At 37.2% G+C, this 26649-nt stretch overlaps 1 protein-coding gene across 2 annotated transcripts in view; it reads right to left on the bottom strand.

Moving 5' to 3' along the window:
- Nucleotides 1-26649, bottom strand: part of ALCAM (activated leukocyte cell adhesion molecule) — a 188670-nt gene that overhangs the window by 14745 nt on the left and 147276 nt on the right. The window contains exons 4-14 of one of the 2 annotated variants that reach the window (XM_014564246.2): nucleotides 25229-25293; nucleotides 23942-24029; nucleotides 23292-23474; nucleotides 18286-18413; nucleotides 16637-16769; nucleotides 12989-13101; nucleotides 10827-10962; nucleotides 10589-10722; nucleotides 7404-7536; nucleotides 5501-5539; nucleotides 5094-5211 (exon numbers count right to left, since the gene is read on the bottom strand). In XM_014564246.2, coding sequence (XP_014419732.1) covers nucleotides 5094-5211; nucleotides 5501-5539; nucleotides 7404-7536; nucleotides 10589-10722; nucleotides 10827-10962; nucleotides 12989-13101; nucleotides 16637-16769; nucleotides 18286-18413; nucleotides 23292-23474; nucleotides 23942-24029; nucleotides 25229-25293 — 1270 coding nt within the window. The remainder of the gene's footprint in view (nucleotides 1-5093; nucleotides 5212-5500; nucleotides 5540-7403; nucleotides 7537-10588; nucleotides 10723-10826; nucleotides 10963-12988; nucleotides 13102-16636; nucleotides 16770-18285; nucleotides 18414-23291; nucleotides 23475-23941; nucleotides 24030-25228; nucleotides 25294-26649) is intronic. The other variant, XM_014564247.2, reaches the window with a different exon arrangement.

Genomic DNA, 26649 nt, shown 5'->3' with positions numbered 1-26649 from the left:
GAAACAAAGAAGAGTAAACAGCCGGACTTATCACAAGTTTCAGTTTGATACCTTTAGTGTTTCTAAGACTCTCCAAAGAAACTGCCCACTAAAATAGGGAGTCCTTCTTATGTCCTCAGTAAAAAATAGAAAATGGCCTTTCATCTCGGCCAATAGTAAATGTGAGAACCACCATTATGCAAAGGATTAGAGGATCAAAATAAATGTAACAGTACTGAACACGCACGAAAGCAGGATGCCACCTGCCTGTGCTCAGCATCGCGGTTCAAAGTGTCCCGTAAGGTGAGTGGTAACACAGCCTGGGCGACGGCAGGTGCTGGAGGGACAGAACTTCCCTTCACCTTTGAAACAATAACTCAAACAAACACTTGAAATAAAAGAAAAAAGTGAAATGCATATGTACAGACAGCTAGAAGAGATAACAATTGAAAACATAATGTTTTGATGCTCAGTCTTTTTTCTGGGGATGTGTCAGTTCACGTGTAGCAGGAGAGGGGAGGGCCATGGGTGGCTCTGCCCTTTGAGTGGCCAATGACCTTGTGATTGACTGAACGGGGGTGGGGGACTCCAGCATTTCCACATTATCTTGTTTCCCCTCTAGTCTACTCTGTTATTTATGGTTGGAGAGAATAATGGGGCATTTTCTTTTCCTCCTTCTTCTGGCTGCCTGCCTGGCTATGGGTAGGGAAAGAAAAGGAAGCCAGAACTTGGATTAGCCGGACGTCTAATAGAAGGGGAGAGGCCACATCAGCCCTGCACTTTAACATACACCCTTCCATCCCTAGCACTATATTAAATGCCAGCAGGCAATCAAAGTCAGAGATGAAATTTTAATTCCAAAGAAGTCCTGGTGAGGCAAGAAAAAATACATACGGGATATGGAATAAGATACTCCATTTGTTACTTTGGGCAGGTTATTCTCACTGAGACTTAGATACATGAAATATGGTTAATTAAATTTACCTCATTACATTTTCAGGATTTCAGTAGAAGAACAAAATGAGGAAAAGATGCGTATGTAGTAATAAACAAGGAAAGTCACCAAAGATGTGCTATTAATGCCCTTCAGCACTATCTTTTCAATTTATTCAGCGAGGAGTCCATCTTCTTTCATGGCAATGTACACTTGATTTTAAAGTGAATATTGATTGGAAATGGAATTCGGTTAAAATCAACTTTTTTTTGCAAGATCCTCTTCCATATATATATATACTAATAGATACTAATGAGAAAGGTTTGAGAAAGGCTTAATATTACAGTGTTTCTTGAAGTTTGGGGGTCATAGGCAAGTCCCCTTTGCCAACTTAGGACTGTTTTTTGCTAAGACAGTGGTGTTAGAGTATAGCATTATAAAAAGCAGAACTGACAAAGGATATGTGTGATTTTTCAGCTTCCATATTGTCTATATATTACACAATAACTTCACAAAAATAGTCATGAGTTCCACAGTTGCAAAAGAGAAATTTCTTAGTAAATTTCCACAATTCACACACAATATGTATTTTTAGATTACAAATGTCTGGTTAATGCTTACTCCGGGTTTAGTGATAAGAAGTGTGTTGGTCAGGGGTCTCTTAAATGCAACCAACCTTAAAATTATGGTTTTAATACACTTCTGAATATGTCTGAGGCTACATCATGCTGCCTTACATTTTTCCTTTATCTTTGGCTCTTTTAATTTTTCATTTGTTCTTGTACTATGAGACATGCAGGAGAGGATTTAGAACTCAAACAGTAATGTTTAACTTCCTGCAGATATAAAAACAATGTTCAGAGAATGGGATGGAAAGAAATGGAATAAATAATTTAAAAAAGTCATTGAATTATCTCTAGTTCTTTAATGTCTCTCATCTATTAAACAACTAGACATGAATTGGGTTTAGTCAATTAATGCCTTTTCCCAGGAACTGTCAGTTAATACCCTACATACAGGGGAAATGATCAGAGTCATGCATTCTCATTATCAAAAAAGTCTCAAATTAAAAAAAAACTTCCAGTGAGAAGTTATACAAATCACAGCAGCAGAGGAATCATGAGTCCTTAGTCTGCAATGAATATCCCAGATCACAAGGTCAAGCACAACTGCTAAGCATTTCTTGCTGTGGTTCTTCATATTTAAAATAGATACAAAATATGTAGCTCATATGAATGGAATGGGGAGTGCATGGTAGTTGAAGCCACTGGGTATGTCAACAAACATACTCTTACATTCTGCTTAGGCACAAAAGGTTGTTTCTCTCATCTCTCTACAGAGTTTTTAAATTGCCAATGCAAAAGAACTTCCCCCTAAATGTTGCTTAAACTTCACTGCTTTGCTAGCTGTATCACTGAAGCATTTAAATACAATGTTTGACTCCTAATTTAATTGTTGCTGAAAGTAGTTTGCAATAATGGGTGACTCATGAAGATCGTTGATGGTATTATTTTTCAGGATAGTAAACACAGGGATATACTTCTTTAGGTATCTTGGGGAAAAGTCTGGACTGTACCTTTATTAAAAATCTCTCATATTCATGTAACAGGGTGATAAATTAGCTAAAGATAGAAAGGAAACCCTCATATTGATTTGTAAAGTTAAAGTTACTATCTAGAAGAAAAGAAAGAGTATTAGTGGACCTTAAAATGGCCTTATAATTCTTAACCTGAAAGCTCTCATCATGAATCTGCACTCACTCTGGACATAGGGATTAACAATAACTCATACAGCAAAAATGCTGGCTTATCTCAGAGGGCACTAGAAGGAATAACTAGTCAGGAATGTAAAGCTCTTAGCAAATCTGAAGAGTTCCCCAAGTTCTTAATAAAAACACTGATGCTTTGGATGAGATTTGCAATTTATTCCTTTGATTACCAATAACATTAACTCTAGCAAAGTTGGTGCCCTTTTCAATTAAATAACAGTTATTTAGACAAATGTTCAAGTCAGATGGTAAAATATGCACTTAATTTAATGAGGTACTTTAAAGGTAATGCATGAAATCTTAACCCTTAACCTGAAGACACTATGAAGTGAAGTGTCCAGCATTTATTTACCCATGATTTTAATTTTGGGTCATCATGTGGTAAAAACCAATGAAGTAACCAAACACATACACACAGACTTGCTTTTCTATTCACAGAAGGACAAATGGGGTATGATGAGATACTGGCAATCAGAACAGAATGATTAAGGGCATTGTTGGGGAGCTCCAAGACTGTAACATTCATTTGATCATAACGTAGAGAACTGCTGTTAATTTTCGGCTAAATTCCAGAATGCAGAGAAATGTCATTTTCATTCTTTTGAGAAATGAAATTACTTTGGAGTGCATCAGAAACCCTAAATAATGAAAATGGAAATACCCTAGAGCCCAAGCTGTTAGATTTGTGAGCACCTTACTGTGGATTATAAAGGAAGGGTAAGATTTTGATAATTAGGAAACATACAGATAGAAGGAGAATTTCTCTAAGATAGATGCTGTCTCGGGACAATGGTCTGCATTTCCTTTCTTTTCTATTGTAGCAGGCAGTCTTCTCGACTTTCTTTTCTATTGTGCAGGCAGTCTTCTCGACTTTCCACAGAAACCGTGGACACAGGCCAAAATGAAGTGTTTGTTGGTAAAATATTCACTGAGAAAAAGAACACAATTGTTGTCAAGTGATAGTGGGAACTGCTCAAGATCAAGGACTGAAGTGCCAAGATCAGACGTGAACGTGCCTCAGTGTGAGAGTGGACAGGTACCTCAACTACAGCACATAGCAGGAACATGCTTCTGCCTTACGTGGCCGAAAAAGAGAAAAAGTAAGGCATAGTGAGAGAAAATAAGAACTAGTGATGAGGCACAAAGACTCTAAAACAGCACTGCCTTAAATCAAATGCAGTACTGCCCCATGCCACTGTGTAACTTTAAGCAAGTCATTTAACCATCGTCTGCCGTAGCTTTTCTCCAAGGTAAAATATGTACAGTACAAGCATCTACTTCAGAGATGAACTGTGAGAACAAAACAGAACCCAACACAGGGTCACATCACGTGACTTCAAAAATTCGGAGCTACTGCCTCCCTCGATGGCAGCTCCATTTGAATATTACTTCATTGAAATTTCTAACTTTACAGGGTGAGATTGTGAACCTGATTGTGTCTGCTTTTTCTTTTGCTTTTAAGTTAACATACCTGAGTTGCTGAAAGGGGTTCAGACATCAAGAAAATATAAAGCCCAAAGTTGCCACTAGCTATACACATTCTCTTGCAAAATCAATTTCCTCATTTGTAAGATATGGAAGTTTGAAACCCATGTTTGAAGCCAGGGGTACACTGCAGAATCACCAGTGGAACTTAAAAAAAATGCAATGCTAAAACCCCATCTCTGTCCAATTGCATCTGAACCTAGGGTCAGAGCTGAGGCAATCAGGAGTACCAGGCATACGTGTATGTTAAGAATATTCATTAATTGTATTTTCATTACAAACCACTGTTAGATGATTGTAAGGTTGATACTAATCTGTATTATTTTAAGACTCTGATAATCTTTAAACACTATCTAAATCATTTTTAAAGTAATCCTGGTATTTTGTCTAATCATTTTTAAGAAATTCAAGGCAAAATAATGATGAATTTTTCTCTGAACTGGATTCTTCTACGGAACCAAGTGACCTAAATAGAACAGAGAAGCAGTGACAACAAGGAGGCTCTAACTCAGCAGCAGTGTCCCTGCTGGCCAGACCTGTCACCGCAGAGACACCAGGCCATCTCTGCAGGACGGAAGAGCCACTGTAACTTATTTTCACCATGCTAAGCCAAATGGTTGACTTTTAGGCACTATGGACTTTTAAAAAAATCTACCTAAGCATTGAAAAAAAAAAATCAAACAATTGAATTCAGATTATTGACTGAGAAAAATAAGAGGATACGTGTGAAATCACTCCAAGCCACGTCCCCAGTATTGGCAACGTAGTCCCGCTGAACTGAAGGCAAAATGTGGTGACCCTGATTCGGGGGGCGTGTCTCTCCTGTTACAGGAATTACATGCCCAGCTGAAATGAGCACCAGGAACACACTGTACCTTCTCCCAGTGAAAGTCAGTGAACAGTGAAGGTCTTTTTTCTACCACTTACTTTGATTTCTTAATGTACAGCCAGTAGACAACACCGGCAACGAGGGCGGCGAGGAGGAGACCGACGACGATTCCCACGATCAGCTTCGCCTGGTCATTCACCTTTTCTTTGTTCTCATCTACAACAAAGAAGAAAAGCCCGTGCAATTACAGACAACGCCAAGGATTTCTGAAAAGAAGTCAATCTTAATTACTATTTCTTATTAAAAATGACTAAGGCTCACTACTGAGAGTAACATGCAAACTTGTGCTTTTAAAGGATTAACGTTTTAGCACTGTTACTATCTTGTCTCAGTTGCTATTTTAATTTGAGTCAAAATTGCGGCAGCTAAGAAAATTACTTATACAATGACACTTCATAAATCTTGAGCTGATAGTCAAGGAAGAAGCCGGCAGTGTAGTACCTACCACTTATCTCGTCTGCCTCATCGTGTTCTGGAATACTTACTGAAATGAAAAATGTTAATATGAAATTAAAAACAAAATTTGTTGATATATGAAAGTCACCTTTACCATTATAGTATGATGTAATAATACTCAAAGATAAAATATCTATTCTATGGCTAAGTGTAGAAAAAAACTTACATTTAATAGAGCGTGAACTTCCCTACAAAGAAATTAATCTTATTTTAAAGAAAGGAGAGTAGTTAAAACTGCAGATGTATTAACCTACCATAGAAAATTTCACAACTGACAAGCTATAGTGTTAATCTGAAATCCATATTAATTTTCCCACTATCTACCGACCTCCCAATAGGACTTTTTTGAGAGAAGCAAGTTGCAACATATGAAATCTACAATGTAGTATTTCTCAACTTTTCTCCAATCTTCCTGCCTCAGTGGAGAATTTATCTTCATCCTCTAGTGTCAGGGACTTACCACTAGAGACACTGTCAAAGTGGTTGGGGTGGAGGTTAAAACTGGGGATGTCGCAGACAACATATATGATGCTTGTATAAGCCCCCCAAATGACTCTGATAGTTCTATGTTCTTGGCCATTTTAAGAATTGCCACTCTGATGGATGAGGATACAATGTTAAACTAAACAAATATTCTTCTATGCACATAGGCTTGCATGAGAACTTTACCAGTGATGTTTGTTAAATGCCAATTCCTAACCCCTCCTCATACATACTATGTTAGACTTTCAGGAGGTGCTCGTTGAATTTGAAAGTGACAGTATTAAATGCTGATCATGCCATCGCATGGTCTAGAGAACCACTATTCAACAAGCTAGAATATAAAGAGAGACTGTGTTCAGGAAGAAAGGATAAGTTCTCTTTCTTGGTAGGACAAATCAATACTTGCTGAATTGAATTCAGAGAAGTCAATGCTCCTATTTTAGAGTTAAATTTGTTTGGTTTTTTTCCTCCTGTCAATCCAACATGTTTTTATATTCTAGTCATATTGTGTTAAGGACTATTATCTTTAGACAATCATTTTCTCCTAGCTCCCACTAATTCCTAGCCAGTATATCTCTATCCTGTGTCACATACAGGATTTCCACTAACTGAAGAATAAAAGTTTGAAGGGTCAGTTAGCATCCTGTCCGGCACTGAGCGTCAGTCTAGGCTAGCCCTGATTTATGGCTGGCATGGCAATAGGAAGTATTACAGAATTGAAGATGAGAGATAATTTCAAATTAAATGAAACTGTTTTCAGAAGAAACTCCTATTGGTATCCATACTTTGATTTCAGCACCGACAAATTTTTTTATTACTTTCTCTGAGTTAATCTCATTTGTTTCATTTTTTAATCTATGATTCAAACATAATATTCAAAAGCATCAACTTTTGAAACCAGAATTAATAAATTCTAATATCAGTTTTGCTATCAATTTGCTGAATGACTTTATGCATGTGGCATTCCTATACAAAATAAGAATGGATAAATACCACAAAGAGTTGAAATGCAAAATAGTAGGTTAAAGGGAATTAAAAATTTTTTCAAACTTAAAACTGTTACATAAATGTTTTAATATAATCTTTGAATTATCTATACTCTGAACATAAAACTTGGATTAAATAAGAACTCAGGTCTCATCCTCTGTTGATCTTGGGAGATATTCCTGTACAAGATAAAATCTCTGACTCATAACACATGAAATGATTTAACTGTCAAGACAAGGATTGCACAATGGACACCAGGAAAAAAAAAAGAGAACCTTATGATGATGATACCAAATGCAAAATAAATAAATAAAACTTACCATAATGCAGTACAGGAAGATGGAACTGAAGATTTTAAACTAATGAAGAATAACTTCAAATTTTCTTACTTTTTTTTTTAATGCCAGAAATGAAATACTCACTAGCAGAGACATTCAAGGAGTTTACTGTTCTCTCCAGCTGGTTTTCTGCTGTGCAAGTTAATGTAACATTCTCCTCAGGGGAAATGATAATTTTACTATAATACCTGCCATTGATATAAGGAGATTCCTCTGTCTGAAAACAGAAAAGGAAAATAGATTTAGAAATGGAAATGGACTGAAAACATGGGAAAGAGTAATAGTGAGTGAAATAGGGTAGATGCGGCATTCTGTCGTGCGAGCTGGCATTCAAGGGTACACGTGAGGTTATAGGTAAGGTCAGCTGAGGTTTATAACTACAGCAGGGAGGAAAAAGAGTAATGAAGCCATAATTGGATTTCTGTTTATGCTTCTATTGTTAATTTTCTAATAATTAAATTAATTAAACTCTTTTTCAAATAGATGCTCAGGTTAGTTAATATTTTGGCATGGTAGTACCTGTCTCAAAATAATTAATTAGTGACTAATTTGTCACCAGTTTTCTCCTAATAAACTTATGAATTTGATTCTACTTGTCAACTGTGTCATTGTTCTTCACTGCAGGGGTGAATTCCTTTATCTTAAACCGTGATATCTAAGAGCTCAGGCAGGCCTGATTTTTCCATGGGAAAAATTGGACTATTGTTTCCGTAATTTTCTTGAGTTAAATACAGAGGATGGGTTCTTTCTGAGTGACTGGTAAATTCATTCGGCTTTTGTGAAGTATTAATGAGGACAATCACTGCCATTTAATTCCTGCAAACCCAAGAGACAATTCACTGTAATCTCTCCGCCAGGACTTGACTCCTCAGCCCACCTCCACTAACGCAAGCACGCACTTGTATTCCTTTCTCAGTCATATTACACGCACCACATCCTGTATTGTCCTCTGCTTTCTCCTCAACTGCATTGTACAGGCCTTGAGGACAGGAGAGAGCATCCCGCTTAGGGATACCCAGGGCAGGGGCGGGGCAGAAGTATCAGTAGTTGTGAAATAATAGATTCACCATGTGATTGAGGAGGGAACAAATAAAAGATTTTAGATGGATCAGCATAAACCTAGGACAAGAAAAATAACATATCACCTAGTGGGCCAGAATCAATCCTTCTCCTTGACAATGAAGAATGGCATTATTATTTTTATCCTCAGAGTAAGTTCACCTGCCATTTTTCCACTTCCCACTAGTATTTTTCATATGACTTTCTCACAAGTTTTTGTTTTTGTTACTTTTATCCCTACAAAATATATTTGCTCATTTCTAGGATGGCCTTTTAAATCTTTGAATCTTTTCATTGATTGATTATTTATTTTTCTATTTTCTCCGTTTTCATACCAATACCAAAAGGTTCTCTTTTGCTGTAATTATTACTTATTTGAACTAGATAGCAAAAAGAATAGAGGAGAAGAGAAACAGTCATGTTTGATGCTAAAAAATAGATCTGTACATTGTTAGCAATTCAGGTGGTTCAGGTCTTTATTCTAACTCAAGAAAACTGCATTTCCTTGGTGTGAAGGGGCCTTCTCGCCCTGCTCATGCATGTTCTGTGGCTTGTGTGTCCCCATCACGCATGACCAAATCAGGAGGCATTTGCTTCAGGTGTGTCCACTCCTTTGGGGACCTTCCATCCCTGGAGTTATGCAAATACGTCTCCCCGCCCATAGGTGAAAGAACCAGAATTCACCTTGCTCTGCAAAGCTACACTGTGGAAGCTGGACCAGTGGCCCAGCTTCCCTGGACAGAGAAAGAGTGGGCATTTTAACTTGAAATTGCAGCTCTGGTTTAGGCATGCCTTCTCAGATATCAGCTGGGTCCAAAGCTGGGAAGAAGGCAGCACAGAAGATTCAAATAACCAAATGGCACCTCTAGGTGTTCCTGAAGAGTTTTTAAGTGGCTCCACTGAGAATAAGGTCATGAAGACTGTTGTAGGGAAAATGGAATTAATAAGTATGTCAGTACCCTGAGCTGATTGGCAATTTTCTTCCTTTTTCTTCTTATTGAAGTATAGTCAGTTACAATATGTCAATCTCTGGTGTACTGCACGATGTCCCAGTCATGCATATACATACATATATTCATTTTCATACTCTTTTTCATTAAAGGTTATTACAAGATATTGAATATAGTTTCCTGTGCTATAGAGAAGAAATTTGTTATTTTAAATCTAGTTTTATATAGCCACTAGGCTAATATTTGCAAATCTCAAACTCCCAAATTTTTCCCTTCCCATCCCTTTACCCCCAGTAACCATAAGATTGTTTACTATGTCTGCGTTTCTGTTTCTGTTTTGTAGATGAGTTCATTAGTGTCTTTCTTTCTTTTTTTCGGTTCTACATATGAGTGATATCATATGGCATTTTTCTTTCTCTTTCTGGCTTACTTCTCTTAGAATGATGATCTCTAGTTCCATCCATGTTGCTGCAAATGGTATTATTTTATTTTTTTAAATTGCTGAGTAGTATTCCATTGTATATATATACCACAACTTTTTTATTGACCAGCAATTTAATGGGATTATAGCTCTGAACAGTTAGTAATAGGCCAGATTCTCATCTTTTTTCTTTTTTTTTTCTTTTATCAAAAAGAAAATTACTGGTAGTGTTCATAAGTTCTTCGCCCTTTACTACCACTAAAATGTTGTGACAAAGGTACAAATATTACTGTTTGGTTCACGTATACTTTGTTCAGCAGGAACCATCCTAGACACTGCATATTTAGCTAGCCTTACTCTGGCCTGGGCCCTGGCACACACCAATCAGACCATATGTTCACAGTGACTGTTATCTTCCCCACACCCCAGAGCCCAGTTTCAAGATTAAATATCCCTTAATGTGTGTAAGTGAGCAAAGTATAAGTGAGGACACTTATGCTCAGATGTGGAAGTTCATGAGGCAGAAAAGTGTATACCATAATGTTTTCATCACTCCAGTTTCAGGAATTAATGACCATGGAACAACACCTTATTTATATTCTTTAAAAAACAGACATTGACCACAACATAAGGATTCTTCCATTTGCCATGGCCCTAGTATTTTAAGTCTCTCTTTGAGCCATGGTCTTCCTTTGGGAAAATTAAGAAGTTAATAAAAGCTTCTTCTGAGAATGTACTGTAGATCTCATGTTGATAACAAGCTACCCTACAGTTTAGGTACATAAATAAAACCCCACGTTGGACTAAGCACAGCACATAACAAAAAGACAAATACTTGCTTGGTTTATGACGCTTCCGCTGCCAGTAATTGTCCATTGTATAGCTGGTTTCGGAAAACCTTCCACGTGGCAGATTATTGTTTTAGACAGTCCACTGGGATCAGTTTTCTTTGTCATTTTGATTTGAGGTTTTCCTACAATGTCATTACAATTAAAAGAAGATGTGGAACCCAGATCATGAAAGCAGATATTAAATTCCCAAAGAAAAATTTGAATTGGTGCTCACGTATTTTATTACCTTCTACAATCAGAGTCAATGACTCTCTTTTCTTTAGTCCTTCAACCTCTTGCAGAGCAGTTTCACAGACATAGTTTCCAGCATCCTGATAATGGAGACTAGAAAATGATGGGCTGGATCGAAGCTTGATGTTATCCTGATTAAACAAAAAGTTAATTACTTCACATGGCACAATTATAACTCTCACTGTATTTATTATATAATAATGAAGTCTGAAATTATTCTTTTGGGTCTAATGAAAATGAAAGCTTCTTTTACTTAACTTCAGATGCTTTCAAAAATAATTTCTTTTTTACTTTGTACTTTGAGAGTTAGACATAACAGAGTTTTATTTCTGACTCTTCCATTTAATGAATTTATAATTTGGAACAAATTTGTAAACTTCTGAGATTTTTATTTCTTTATTTGTAAAACAATATAACGTGTTTACATTAAGGAGAGTTCTCTGTTGACAGCACCTACTCCTTGTAGTAAATGTAGATGAACTTGGATTGACAGACATTGGAGATTTGTGCTACATAATCAATGATGGGTATAAATACCTGAAAGTCACTTTATATGAGACAGTTATCAAGACAGGGGCTCCATTACAGAGCCATGGCAATTAGGACAAAAATGCTTTTTAAAGAAACCTTTAACAACAGGTTATTATCCTAATTTCTATGAAAAAATGAAATGCAACATTTAATTATGAAAATCATTTGATAAACAAAAAATAATGCTGTTTTACCAGGAATTGAAATGCTCCTAAGAAGATAACTAAACACAATTCTGAGATTATGTGGTCTTTGTCCACTATGATTTCTTCTCCATTTCCATCAACTAACCAAAGGCTGGGCAATACTGATCAGCACTACTGACATTAGATATTCAATTAACAACAGTGACTTCAGCTGATGTGCAAATTGGTTTAGCCAAGTAAACTGTTTCTCTAGTTTTATAATAAACACACTCTGAGTGTTCTTATGCCTAGAATTTGTCTAGCCTTCTGACCACTAACTACTACAAATATATCAGGTTAAATATGCACTCCATGGAGTGACACTTTAATTATGACTGAATAAGAAGTTGTGATGAGGCTGTGGTTAAAAGAACATGAAGTAAGAAACTGAGGCTTAAGAGTAAATTAACAAGTAACAGAGGACCCAGCGTTAAAAGAGATCAAAAAGCAATACAAGATCATTTATACTTTCATCAAGAAGAAACTCTAGCAATGAATTTCTCCACAATCGTTTACAAAGATAATTCTTGTCAACCCCCATTTCAGGCAGTTTGTATATGTTTTGTCAAGACATCACTGGTTAAGTGTTTCTGTTACACGCCGTGTTCCCGTAATAAATGGACTGGGTGTTTAGATATGCTCGCCAAGAGTCTGAGCGAAGGGAAACATAGTTACAGCCAGGCGCTTTGGTGATAATCTTGTCTCAGATCACCCATTACCAAGCCATACTTTCTCACTCTAAAAAGACAGCGATGAGTTCCCAGGTAACGTCCTACATTTCAGATGATTACAAGACTATACGCACTCACCCAGGAAATACAGACTAAGCGCCTACTATGTTCCGGGTGTTCTGCTATGGCCCAGGGGTGAAAAGAGATCCCTACCTTCAAGGAGCTACTATTTCAGTGGAACCCACATTCAGACACTTAAGATCAGTTTCAGTAAAAAGGCAGAAAGTTATGTGACTAGAGCACAGCATATTTCTGCTCGGTGAGGCCCGAGCTCAAGTTTCCACTCTGTCACTTACGAGCTTTCTGATTTCTCTTCCTCAGCTTCTTTTGAATAATAAATTGTCCCATGTAAACACACTAACATTGTGTTTACAACACTGTAGGTCAAAACACATTGAAAATTGTTAACCCCTAAAGTATATAACTATATATGTGTGTATCCATACAAGACAATATTACTTAGTAGCTACACATAATTAAATTAATGCCCCAAATGAAGTTTCAGAGCATCAATTATGAATGCCATACCGATACTGAATACCTCTAAGATTTTGGTGTGATATGATTTGTATTAATATACTTGGAGTATGAGTATGGGTGTATAAACATACTACACATGAATATACATGATTGGATATAGTATATGATGCAAAAGAAGCTAAAAAGGAATCAGTCCAAACAGTGGAGTATTATCAAGGACTGTTACTCACCTTCATCCATACCACAGTCGCATTCCTACTAGCAGATATTGTGCATGACACGGGCAGGGCATCGCCGATCTGCTTGGTCACTTCCCCACTTGGGTTTAAGGACAAATCCAAATCTGTGAAGCAGAAGATCTGCTTGAAATGCAAACTCCAGAAAGTAAGACAGGCAAAATATTTTGGAGGAAAAATAAAGATGAAAGAAAAAAAAAATCCTTCCAACTGCACTTGAAATTCAGAAGTGATTTATGTGACTGAAATAACTCAACTGTAGCATAATCAGTCTAGGTTTTCAAGCCAGCTTTGAGACCACTTTGGACAAGTGAATGGTCAGTCTAATTGATTATACATTTATTTGCAGTTAACATGATTGATGTTTTGACTGCATGTAAATATTCACCTGGGGTCTATTACTTTAAGAAAAAAATTCTTAAATCACTTCTGGAAGAAAATAAAGAAAGATGATGACTAGGTAAATATTATAAAAAGAGTTGATAAGGCATACTACAGGAAAATCAAATCTATTTAGACAGCAGGTGATAAACTGGAAAACCATGAAGTAGTCTCTGTGTTTCTTCAGAGAGAACTGACTATAGCAGCTAGATATTTTTCAAAAATGCTATCTGATTTCTCATGCAGTTGAAATTTTAAATCAGATTTATTGTTAAGTACACTGTCAGCAGATAATCACTTAAAAAAAACAGAATATAAACACATCTAAGGAGGTATAATCTTTCAGATGGAAAGTAATTTCTATAAAAATCTTACTGTCATAGTATGATCTATATGAGGAGAGTCCAGTTTAATAGAACAAACACCTATTGTACAACTACTATGTCCCAAGCACTGACAGGAGATGAATAACGAGCCTACAATTTATAATCCGAGGTAGCGGTAATACGCACTCAACTATGTGACGATACTACGCAGCAGCATGAAATCAGCGCCTCGCAGCGAATGTGCTATAGATCAGGAGCTCAGTAAATATCTGCTGAAAAACTAGAGGAAGGGCTACAGACAAGAGGTATGAACAAGGGCTTATGGGAGTGCAGACTGGGTTTCAGGGCAGCAATGAAGGCTCTGTAAGGGAGGCACCATTTGTCTGTGGCTCCTAAGGGTTAAGAAGGGCTTGGATAAGAGATGTCAGGAAAACTTCTCCACGTAAGCAAAGGCAAAGAGATGAGAGCGCGTGGCAGATTTCACAAAGGTGAGCAGTCTGGTGTGAATGGTTAGAGCACAAGGAAGATAAACCGATACAAGTAATTAAGGCCAGACTATACAGGGTGGCACTAGCCTTACTAAGAGATGGGACTTCATCTTATGGCAGTGGGGATTTGCTGTCGCCGCACCCTGTGCTTCCCCTTGGTTTTACGTTACAATGGCAGTTTGCTGATTGTCTGCAACATTATTTTTAATGTTCTTTCTCTCTGCTAGGCTGTCAGCATCATGAGGGTAGGGACTATGACTTGAGTTGTCACTGTGTCTCCACAGTGCCTGCCACATTGTAGGCCCTCAAAAACTATTGTTGGATGGATGAAGGGAAGAAGTGGGCTTCTCATTAATATTAAAATATGCATCATCTCATAGAAAAGTGGAGTTTCCTCAAAAGATTTGATTGAATTATATTTAGGTGAAAATTCTGTTTAAGGCCAGTGAAAGCTTTTATTGGCTGGAGAGTTAACTTGCCAGTGAGAAAGAATCTACATGAGGGTAAACTGGCAGAGGACTGGCAGACCCCGGTCAGCAGCTCTGAGTCTGCGGGCTGAACACGTGGTGAGAGGACTGCTCTGCTAACATGTGCAAGTACCCGTTGGTTTTCCTCTACCCACTCCCTTTAGTCATCTGTGGAAAGGAAACTAATCTTGTTTTTAGAAAACAAACACACGATCAAGGATAAATCGGCAAAAGTGGATTTTTATGTTTTCATTTCATGTAATTTAGAGTAAGATCTTGTTTTACTTGCAATACTTATTCCAGGTTTTAAAGAGTGACATAGGCCTCAGAGCCCAGTGTTACCAGGATGTATTTAAATCCAGTTAAATGCACTGAAATTCAATTAAACATGCTTTTGTTTAATTTTTTTTTTATCACAACAGTTCATTGAGGTACTACGAAGCATCAGCGAAGTTCTTTATCTTACTCTTCTGCTATCTCCCACCCTGCCTGATACACAGGTGCCACAAATGAGAGCCCTCTTCCTTTAGGGCCCTGAACAGCTAGCATCTCTTAACCATAAGCTTATCATACTACCTCTAAGCACTGGATTATTGGCTCAAAGATCTTATGAACAATGATATCAGAAAGTTATTCCACACGCAATTCTATCTGCTGGTTATATTATTCCCTCACTTCACTTTTTTCCCCATGGAACAGACCAGATAAATGGTCCCATGACTGATGACTAGTCCTCAGAGGAAAAGGAGCACAGTTGTTACCCTGAGAGGTCACTGCTTTCTCTCTAACTAGCCCCTGATGGCAGACACACTCAGATCTGTTCAACAGGAATATGGAGCAAACAGAGAAACAGCCTGGCTGTGAATATTTCTTAACAGCCCACTGTCACCACAGGGCTCCCCAGGGCATCCTCCCAACATCAGACACTCAAAAGCACCATCTGGTTGCTCTACTCCCCAGTGCACCTCCTCACATCTCCTTCAAAGTTTTAGCTCCTATCCTGCATGCTTTCCAAGCACTATGGGCAGAATTAGAACCATTTCCTCAGAATAGTTTCTAACATCTCTTTCAATTTTAAAACAAACCAACCCCCATATTCAATGGAATTGTAGTGGATCATGTCTAGAGAAACCTTATTGTAATGGATCATGTCTAGAGGTGTGGTTGGGTGCAAAGGACTTATTAGAAATCTGTCCTATAGCTCCAAGCAAGACTGACATTTGCTCAAAGCACTCTGCGTATTCTAGTGTCACCAGGGAGCAGTTCAAATTAGTTCCCCATTTCCACAATGCATCAGGTACATCCAGGAAACTGCCAGCAACTACCAAATAAAGAACTTAAGTAAAGTATCTGTTTTCTATGTATATTTTTTTCTGTCCATGGGAGTAAATATAACTTTTGGAGTATCTGGAGAATAAAAGTGGGTTGAAAGGGATGTTCAGGGTGATTCTGAAGAGATTCTGTTTCCAGAAATTTTCTATCCTATACAGAAGCCAACACGTGACTTTTAATGGTATCTACCTCCTCCTCCAAAAGCTGAGTCTACAGTAACTTTTTGTTATCAGGTTTCGGTGTTAATAGTCTTCTGTAATTAAAAGTAAAAAAGATACTTAATCTACAATTTCTGGGCTAAATGCAAACCTGGTAACCTTCAAGAATAGCTAAATATTTTCTTAAAATATGAGTTATTTCTTTAAGCTGCATGCGAATATTTTGTTGATACCGCACACTGAAGACATTCAGAAAGAAGATGGAGGTTTATTGCTGCCAGAAGTTGCAGTTATTAGATTCATGCAAGATTTCAATATTGCAGTGCAAATCTGGACTAAAGTTGGGTTTGCTCTAATGCTTTTTAGTAAGTCTATTGAAATCATATTATTTAAGAAAAACACTAGCTGCAATTTATTTGAAATGATAGCTCAAGTTAGACCACGAGAGGCCTTTAAAGTGAAGTTGGCAATGAAGAATCAAGTGACTTACAGTGAACTGTGATGGCTGTTGAAGCAATCATGCTTTTTTTGTCTATCAGGGAGCATTTGTAGTCTCCTGTTGCATTGCGCCGCACATCTGTCAATGTGTAAGTGTTTGAACTTCTTATTCCTTCGGGCTGTCCCTTTTGATAGAGGCAAAATGTCAGATGATTACACTTGGTAGCTACAATAAGAACAGATGTAGTTCTTGATGAAAATGGCATTTTCTCAGATAAGAAAAAAAAAGGGAATGTGTTTCTTCGATTGGACAAATGAGAGTAGAGATTATATTAACTGATTCCTGGAAAAAATAATTGACATTTTGGTTCTAAGGAAATTGAGACACTAATTTACATTGTATTGATGACATCTATTTTATTGACAGTATGGCTTGTGTTTGAGTGTTGAAGCAGATTTTAAAAAAATGTGTAATATTTCATTTTTTTTATATTTATCCCTTGCTTAATTTGACAAAAAGAATTGAGGCACCTGAAAAGAAAACATACCATATATCCAAATAAAAAAAAAGAAGGAAGGAGGGGAGGAAGGAAGGAAGGGAGGAAGGACGGGAGGGAGGGAGAAAGAAAGAGAGGAAAAAAAAAAGAGAAAAAAGAAAAGAATTAATAACTAAGAATAAAAAGTATATAGATTAAACAGGAGTATATATTAACAAAAAAGGTAATTGTTGCTAAAACTAAGACACATATTTGGCTCTGTCATCCCTGATAACCAAGTGGAAATAAAATGATTTTCAAATTTTCATTTGCATATTAGACAAAAACAATATGTCAATTTATTAAGAGAAACAAAGTTTTCTGTCAACATTTAAGTATAAAAGAATCACTTAGAGTACTCTTCTGAGCGATGCAGTGGATAATATTCTTAAACATCACTGAGCAGTGCGGGAGTGGGGGGAACATCTGTGAACAGATCCCTGTGGTCAATGCAGTATAGAGATGTACATGGCTTCTCTCAGTGGAGGGAAATGTCAACCACACACCCGGGAGGCTGTGGGGAGCAAGCAAGTACCCTCAGACAGAGCTCTCTCCTTGTCTGGCTCCACAGCACTGTGACATCTAGAACAGATCCTAGAGGAATTTTCCAAATTATCCTCTAGACATCATTTCTTTCAGCTATGACATTGATAAAAGTTAAGAAACCGGCTCTTTCAGACCACATATGATGGTAAGATATAGCCCCTCGCTTTATTCTATCAAGCTGAACATAATCTACAACAGAAATGTCCCTAGATCAGAGGTTCAGGGATGTGTTCACGAAGGCACTGTGGGTATATTTAGAATCCACATCAGACCATTTGCTGTCCTCATTCTTCATTTTATACTTGCCTGCTTCCGAAGAGCAGTCTTATAGTTCATTGGGATAATGAGACCTCAAGTTTCTACCATTATGGTTTCCTGTGATCAGCTCTTTTCCTCTTTGTCCCTGATTTCACTTAACACGGAGAAAAAGGGAAAGAGCACTGGCAGGTGCCAAAAAAACCTTCAAAGGACATTCCATACGTGCCCCTTGGTTCCAAGAATAACATCCTTTCTCACTTAAGCTGCCCAAGTACCTACAATTCTTAATGTCAAGTCAGCTGCCAGACAACAGGACAGAGTGAGAGTAGTCTAGCTGAAGTAATAATCCTGAAGCACTTACTGGTAAGTAAAACAAAAACTCCTCAGGAGGAGGGTTACCATTTCCTAAGCACTTAAGAGTGATGTTGTCCCCTTCTTTGATGGCATTTTTTGGTGGCAGCACTTGTATTGTCACCTGCTCGGTAGGATCTGCAAGAGGCAGAGAGGCAAGTTAACAATTTTCATCAGGTACCCAATTATTCTGTGCATACAATGTAAATGACTAAATTATACACAATTTTCTCAAGAAGGTAGTAATGGTAATTACTTAAATGTATCTTTTTATAGAAGGATTGAAGTTAATAGCTACTTGCTATAACAAGTACTAATCTTGGTTAGAGCAAACTACAAAGAGATCCTGTTACATAAAAATCAATTTTTTCTTAGCAAAATGTCTTTACCTAAAGTAGGAATGACCCTAATTATTTTATGTGTAAAAGAACAGTAGGAAGGGTTCCACTGTATAATCTCATTACAAGGGCATTTAACTATATTATATGTATCTTACAGTTTGGAAAGACTGGAGCAGCTCGCAAAGTAGTTAAAATTATTAGGCACCCCTGTACTCATATTGCACAAGAATGCCGTGTATTAAGGAAAGAGGGACATGAACCAAACAATACCAGCAAGATGTTTGGCATGCAGAAGAGCAGATCTGCTTTCAAAAAGATGAATCCCACGAACTGAGAGAGACCTTTAACACAATCAACAGAACTGTAAATGTATTGTAATTCTTTTCTCTTCATTGGATCCAAGATGCCACTTTTATTCCATTTTGGTCATTTTTATGGAGAAAATAGGGCTAATGGGTATTCTTTAGTGGAGGCTACTGTGCAACAGTAGAATGCTAAAGAAATTAAAGGCTGGATACAGTGGACCGGGTCTAGCAAACAGGAAATAAAAGGAGGTGGTGTTGGCAGTTATAAATGACCCACTTTCTAATGTATCCACTTGTTATGCAGCTGGATGATACAATGAACAATGAATTTCGAAACCATATAATGACAAAGGTTTATTTCAGAGAACCTTTTCCATAAGACTTAATAATTATTGAGGCATGTGCCTATATTTCCAAACTGGCAGCACTAAAAATAATCCATCTAGGAAGAATTATTTTGCTATTAGCTAATAAAGCGAGACAAATAAGTGGTAGATTTTTGAGGCTTTTTTCTGTCTCTTTCAATCATATACTTACCTTTCTAAGATTAAAGTGCAGAAAAAACCCTCAAAGGGTTGTTATAGATTGCTTCTTTGACTTTTCTCCATGCTTGGGCATCTCAGAATGTTCTGAGGCAAAACAGTGATTGGTTTAATATATTTGTTGTTCATTTTTCTGAATTTGCCTGAGGCAGTTCCCTGACTGGCAGTTTCCAGTAAAGTTGGAAAGTAAAAATAAAGTTTGTTTTTGGTCCCCTGCTGACCTTCCCTTTCGAGGCCTCCCTCCCTCTTTCCCGTGGTCCTTCCTTGCTAGCGTGGTCTGCTGCACATCACTGCCACACATCTCTAACTAGAGCTGACACCAGAATAGCGAGGAGTCATCATCGGTCTGACGTCCTGCTTTATTTCAAAACTCCCCTTCTCTGTGGCCCTCTTTCGATAGGCTCTGCTCTGTATTGGAGAGTTGAAGAACCAAACTGAAATCAGAGGGTTAAGGTAACGCATTTGAGTTTTAACAGTAACTTTCTGGATGCCCACTAATAATGCCTCCAACAAAACTAATGATCTCTTGCTCTCCCTTTGCCCCTGACTTTGAATTTTACTCTATTAGTATATCATCATTCTGCCAGTTCCTCTGGCGTTCTCCTTTGCCCTCTCTTATCCACTCAGTCACCCAGCCTTAATGATTAATCCTTATACTTTGTACATCTGATTCTCCCCTTCTATTCCCACTAACACTTCCCTAGCGCAGGCTCTAATTAATCCAAACCTGAAACATTGCCATCAGACTTCAATTGGTCCTTCACCTTGAGGCTTTCTCTTTTCTACTTCTTCATATATATTTTCTCCAAATCAGTTTTTGAAGTAGGCTTTGAGCATTAGAATGATATTTTAAAATCTTCATGCATTCCCAGCATGTATAAATTGAAATAAACATTTAACCTGGTGTCCACGATTGCCTTGAACCGAGTTCAGGTGAGAGTCTTCCATCTCACTACTCCATATATACATACCCAGTACATAATAACACAAATAGTCTACTCAATTTTTCTTTCTCCCATCTCTCCATTTAATCCTCTTGCCACTCATTTATTTATCTGTTTGGTTAATATTTGTTTTGTGTGGGCACTAAGTGCAGGAGTTATAAAATTGAAAACAGTGCATTCCCTGCCCTCAGTGAGCTTCCGGTTTATTTATGAAGACACAAAACTTAACAATTAAGACTGTACCAATACAAAAACTGCATAAGATGTATAAGCATAGAAATCGCTCACAGACCCACCAGACTGGGAAGATTTCAGTAGGAATTGGCCCTGGAGCTGGGTTTTGAAGAATAAGGAGGCATTTGCTGGATAATAAAGGTAAGACAGTGACAGCACATGGCCAGGCACGTACATCGTATTCTACAGGAGGACCCTGGAACCAGGACAGACTGTAGAAGGCACTGAAGGGATGAAGGCTGGGACTGGTCGGGACCACGGCTGCAGTGGACTCAAGGCATATTGAAATTGGAAGTGTAAAGATTAACCTGCGATATCTGGGGAGTCACTGATGATTTTTGATCACAGCAGTAACATGTTCACATCTGTGCTTTAGAAAGATGTTTCTAGCAACAGCTGGCAGGGCAGTTTGGTGTGAACAGACAGGAATACTCTTTCGGAAATTACTGCAAAAATACTGGTCATGAGGAATGGTGGCATAATCTCAGGCAGGGTCAGAAGGCAGAATCAGATCAACACAGAGATGGAAGTGGTAGATTCTAAACAACTTCATTACTGACTGGATATAGTACGGAAGGAGTGGACCAGTGCATCTTTTTCAGGCTTTCCCAAGATGAACTGATCAAATTTCTTCTTCTTGAATGTACTTTCCATTTAGCTCCTCCTTCTCTTCTCTGAAGTCATCCTAGGACAGTGGTTCTCCAAGCGTGGTCCTCAGATGATCAGCATTAGCATCACCAGGGAACCTGGTGTAAATGCAAAGTATTGGGCCCCTCCCCACACCTACTGTATGAGAACACTTAGAGCTGGGTCCAGTAATCTGTGCTCTAACATGTCCTCCAGGTGAGTCTCACGCACACTGAAGTCTGGGAGTCACTGTCCTTGGACACCTGCGTTTTTAGGACTGTTCACTGAGTCCCTGTGGCACTTACCACTTGCAACCATGCAGTGACAATTGCCTTCTGATACGCGTGTCTTACTTCTCTATTGGAATAATAAACCCCTTAAATGTCAGACTATGTCTTAAACACTTTAAAGTCTCTGTCATGAAGCCTAGCACTACATACATTGTGCCTTCTCAAAAGCTGTGCCAAATGTGCCCTACACAGCCAGTCACAGGAAAATCATTTCTTTCTTATTCATCCAAGGACTCTTCCAACTGTCTGTCTCCCCATGTCTGATGCTCACATACATTCCCATTCTTCCTTAAGCCAGTTTCCCAATCCTTTTCACTCATCTTGATGTTCTTTCCTATCTTGTACTCCTGTACTTACACCAGAATAGTTTATTTTCAATTGAATATTTTTGAACAGACAGGATTCTGCTTTCACATACAGAAATAATAGTTTGATTTTAGATAAGCTGTATATGATGAAATCCTCTAAATCCCTGCTTTTAAATCAAGCTGAAACTTATTTACAACGTGTAAGACAAAACAACCCATTCTTGTTAGGGCAAGTGGAATTTCAGTTATCCTCTTATATAAGGCTCTGTACTTTATGGAACCAAAGTAGATATGTAGCTGAGATAAAACCCTTTGAAGGCTCAATGGGCATTTCTATTCTTTCTCTCAAATAGGTGTAGAAGTACTGGGTCATTCTACAACATATGGCAGGACTGCGAGAATTTTTGATTCATTAAAAACTAATAATAACAAAATTTCCTTGTATCTTTCCCCAAAAGATATCTCTAGTTCTCTGTTTATGAAGTAATAATGATTATATAATAGTCACGACAATAGTACTTAATAACAAGCATTTAATGTGCTATATGTTGTGCTATTTTAGATTTTTTATTTCACTTAATCTCCATAACAACATCATGAGTTAAGTATTACATTTTTCTTATTTCAAAATAAGAAAACTGAAACCAAGAGGAGTTAAGATTCTTTTCTAGAAACACATAGGAACAGACAGCACTGGGACTGAGTTGCCAGCATCTTTGCTCTTAGTCATTTTGTTATCTTGCCTCCTGTCTTACAGGAAAGAGCATAGCATTGGAGAAGAGGACTCTAATCAGGTTGCTGCAGCTAATTTAGGGCAAGTCTCTAGGTCTCACTTTACTGCTAAGTAAAATAATGGAATTAGATCAGATGATCAAGAAAGTTCCTCTGTCGTCTAATATTCTATGTTTCAAGCCTATGAAATAAAGTTAATCAAAACATGTTGGAATTCAACATTCTATTTAATTTATGGAATTGATCTCATTATTAAAATAAATCTCTTTATTAAAATGGAAATCCTATATCTAGAAAACCATCCAGTCATCAGCCTCTATTCATCTGTCACTCATTCAGAAAACCATCAGATGGCATTTTAAACTCCTACAAAATCCATGGCTATGTGCCAGGGCTGAGGACCACCAGAAGAAATCAGACTAAGTTAGAAATCTTGTGTTTAAGGAACTTAGTGTCTAGAGGAATACAGAAGAGATGATTATAAATAGCAAAGTGGAGAGTGAAATATATAAGTTGGGTAGGTATTTTTTCTATAGGTCTTGCAAAGAGGAAGAGATTATTTGGGTACCATGGAATAGGGATGGGTGTTTGGAAGTAGATTCCAAAGAGCTTTTGGATTAGGACTTAAAATAGCATTTGAATATTTTTTTTCTAATACATTAAAATTGCATAATTATATATTGAGTTACTTACAGTAAATATCAAAGACTGCTTGATCAGAGTAAACTGTTTTCTGGCCAGTGGGTCCATAATATGTCACAGAGCAGGTGAATGGCATTTGTATGTCAGCCTTGGTTGTCTTGTATTCCAGAGATGAAGTCATGGTATAGAGCTGAGTTACTGGGTCCATTTGCTTCTTAAAAATTATGACCGCCGCTGAAGAAAATAAAGAACACTAACGGTAGGACCTTTCATCGGAAAATCACAGCCCTTAATGAAATGTCACAACAACTTTGAGAAGTGGTTTTGTCCTTACTGTATTTAACAGGAGGGAAAATTGACATGTAGTGAGGTAGATGTCTTTTCAAAAGCATGAATCAGACATGGACAGAAATAGAATCCTGGAATTCTACCTCCCACTCACTTTAATTAACTTCTAGAACATACCATATACAGAAATAATTTTCTCTGCTCTTGATTCTTCTGCACAAAGTCTAAAACGGTTTCTTGTTTTTTTTTTTTTTTTAAATCCCTTAATGATTTAATGGATACTTAAAGTAACAAAGTATAGAGTCATAGATCAAAAGAGGGCCACACATTTAGACTCAGGATAGTCTAAGGAATGCTTAGACAAGAGAAAGTCAAAACAGGTCATCTGAGTTTATTGCCCACTTCCTGCTCACCTCCTTCAACGGGTTGCAGCACTTTTCCATTCCTGTACCATGTGATGTTGCCATCTGGATAACTGTCTTTTGAAATGCACTCACCCAACTGCAAAATAAAGAGATAATATTACAACTTTGGTTCCATCAGGGGTTGCCCATTTCAAAGCCCCAGGCTCCTCAAGCGATGCAGAGTTATTCCAGTGGTTCCCTGATCCATTCATTTTCCAAGCACTGACTAAAGACTCTTGTATAAAAACAATGTCTTGTACTTAAAATCATGGTCTTGTCCATTTTAAAACAGATGCAATAGATGCTGCCACCATTAATAAAGTCACATTCATTTAAAAGCATTACCAAATTCATTTCAACAGTATTTGTTTTTAACATTAACTAAATAACATAACTACATTAACATTGGCTATTACCTTGGTTTGCAAATCTGTGTATGCAAGAATCATTAATGGTGTTAAAATGGGGCTGCTTCCCCAGCTTCATGCTGTGTATATTTCAGACAACACAGACTTACCACGCTCTATAGTACCCACCACTTTCCTTCACAGGTGTTTTTAATTGTTAGTGTTTATCAAATAATATTATGCAGTCAAATTTAATCTGATTCAAAGAACTCTGAATCTGCCTTTTCTCCCAACCGAGGAAAATTTGGGTATTTTAGCTAGTGAAAACGAGATGATTAATCAAGGGATGTGCTCCTGTATAGGACTCCAGTTTTATCCCTCCTTCAATACAGACTTCCTTCAAACCTCTGCTACTGTGATTGTTCAAATCTCTTATCCCTTTACTTCAACTTTTCAGTAGTTTAATTTGTCCATAAGAATAAGACCACACATTACATATGACAGACGGTTTGTCATAATCCAGCCTTTCTTTAACTCTCCAGATTTATCTCTTACTGCGCTCACTTGCCCACTGGCTGAACACCCCCAAATCCAGCAATGCAAATAATGGAATGTTTCCCAAATGCCATTTTCTTTTACATCAAATTATTTCATATTGTTGGAAAGCCCTTTATACCTTGAGTCTAGAGAGAATCTACTCATGTTATTCAGTTTATTCAAACAAGAAAGACCTATGCCTTTTTTACTCTTTCCTCCCGCCTCTCCCTTCAGAAATGACAACACCTTCGTCTGTGTCATCACTCTACCTTGTGCAGACTTTCTGACTGGCACCTGGAACATTGTCAACTCCACAGAGCAAAGTCTATCAAATTTGTCCTGGCATCTGAGGCCAGGAGAAGGCATTCAACACCAGGCTAAGTAAAGGTTATTAATCAAAACAAGTTCTTACCTTTTTCAGCTGCTCTGTTTCGAGAAATGGGGCTTTGCTTACAATTTCAGGTTTAGATGGTTGCTCTAAAGTTAAGTAGAGAAAGATTTTAAGTACCCATGGAAGAAGAAAATGGATGTTTGTGATTTGGTTCATAGAAAAATAATTTGCTTACTCAGAGTAGAAAAATCAACAACAAAATAAAGAACAGATTTCCCATATAATCTATAGTTAAGAAATCTGATTAGTCTACCCCTTTCAAATATTTGTTTTATTACATTAAATATTATTTTAAATGCTTATTACTCCTTTGAATAAAATATTGGTAATGTTTTCTGGATGCTTTATAAACAGTGTGCATCGGTTTTATAGTAAACAGAGGTTAATGTACTCAAGAGGATGTATTATCTGCAAATGATTACCATGTGCACTTTCTACTTAACAATTTCCAACTCCCTAGATGAAGACCTGAATCCACATAAAACCGAATCACAGGGGTGCTTATTTAAAATTATTTCTGAGTCCTACCTGGCCTACTGAATCAGAATATCTGGGGAAAATCCTGTAAATCTACTTTTTAAAAACAAGTTCCATTGGGGATTCTTGGACACGGTGGAGTTTAAGAATCACTGCTCTAAAATCATAGGAAACACAGAGTAGTTAAGGGATGTAGGAGCCCAAGCCTCCTAGGTATCTCAAACTTTACCTTTTAAGTGAACTTACATCATGAATCTATAAATGTGAGGAAATCTTTCAAATTTGGAACCTGAGATAATGGACAGAAGCATTTTAAACATAAGAAGTTCTGTAAGCACAAATTCTAGTAAAGGCTTCAGGAAAAACTGATTACAAATTGCAGCAACAAGGTAACATTTAAACTTATTTTAACTTATTTTATTCTTGGCTACTTGTTATCTATCATTGATGGATTTTTTTTTTTTTACTTTTTAATTAGCTTTAACAATTAGTCTATAGAAAATGGATATTGCCTCATTGTCACTGATTTTTGTGAGTCTCATGGAGAACTATTCCATTCTCAAACAAATAGGCAAAATAAAAAAAATCAGCTATTCTTTCTTTCATAGTCTTATTGTCTACCGTCTCCATACTTTTAATTTTGATTATCAAACTAAACTGGCTTTTATATAATTTTACTCAATTTGAAATTCAGTTATCAGACATGTTAACTACCCAGACCATCAGGGAAACAAAGATGAAGACAAAATGTTTTTGGAACAGCAAAATGGGTATCATTAACCTATATGCAAAAATAATGTAAACTTCAGGTTAACATCCAGAGTTACTTTCTCCTGTGCAATTATTTTATATTAGAAATCAGAATAATGAATAATAATAGTGAATCTGCCTATGTGTTGAACTCGCACTTTAATTATTGGAGGGCCTATTGACTATTAATTCTAGAAATATGATTCTCTTAATAC

Source organism: Camelus ferus, chromosome 1 (assembly GCF_009834535.1).
Source record: "Camelus ferus isolate YT-003-E chromosome 1, BCGSAC_Cfer_1.0, whole genome shotgun sequence".
Lineage (NCBI taxonomy): Eukaryota > Metazoa > Chordata > Mammalia > Artiodactyla > Camelidae > Camelus > Camelus ferus.
Note: the sequence above shows the minus strand (reverse complement) of the source record. Positions and strands in the feature narration are given on the sequence as shown.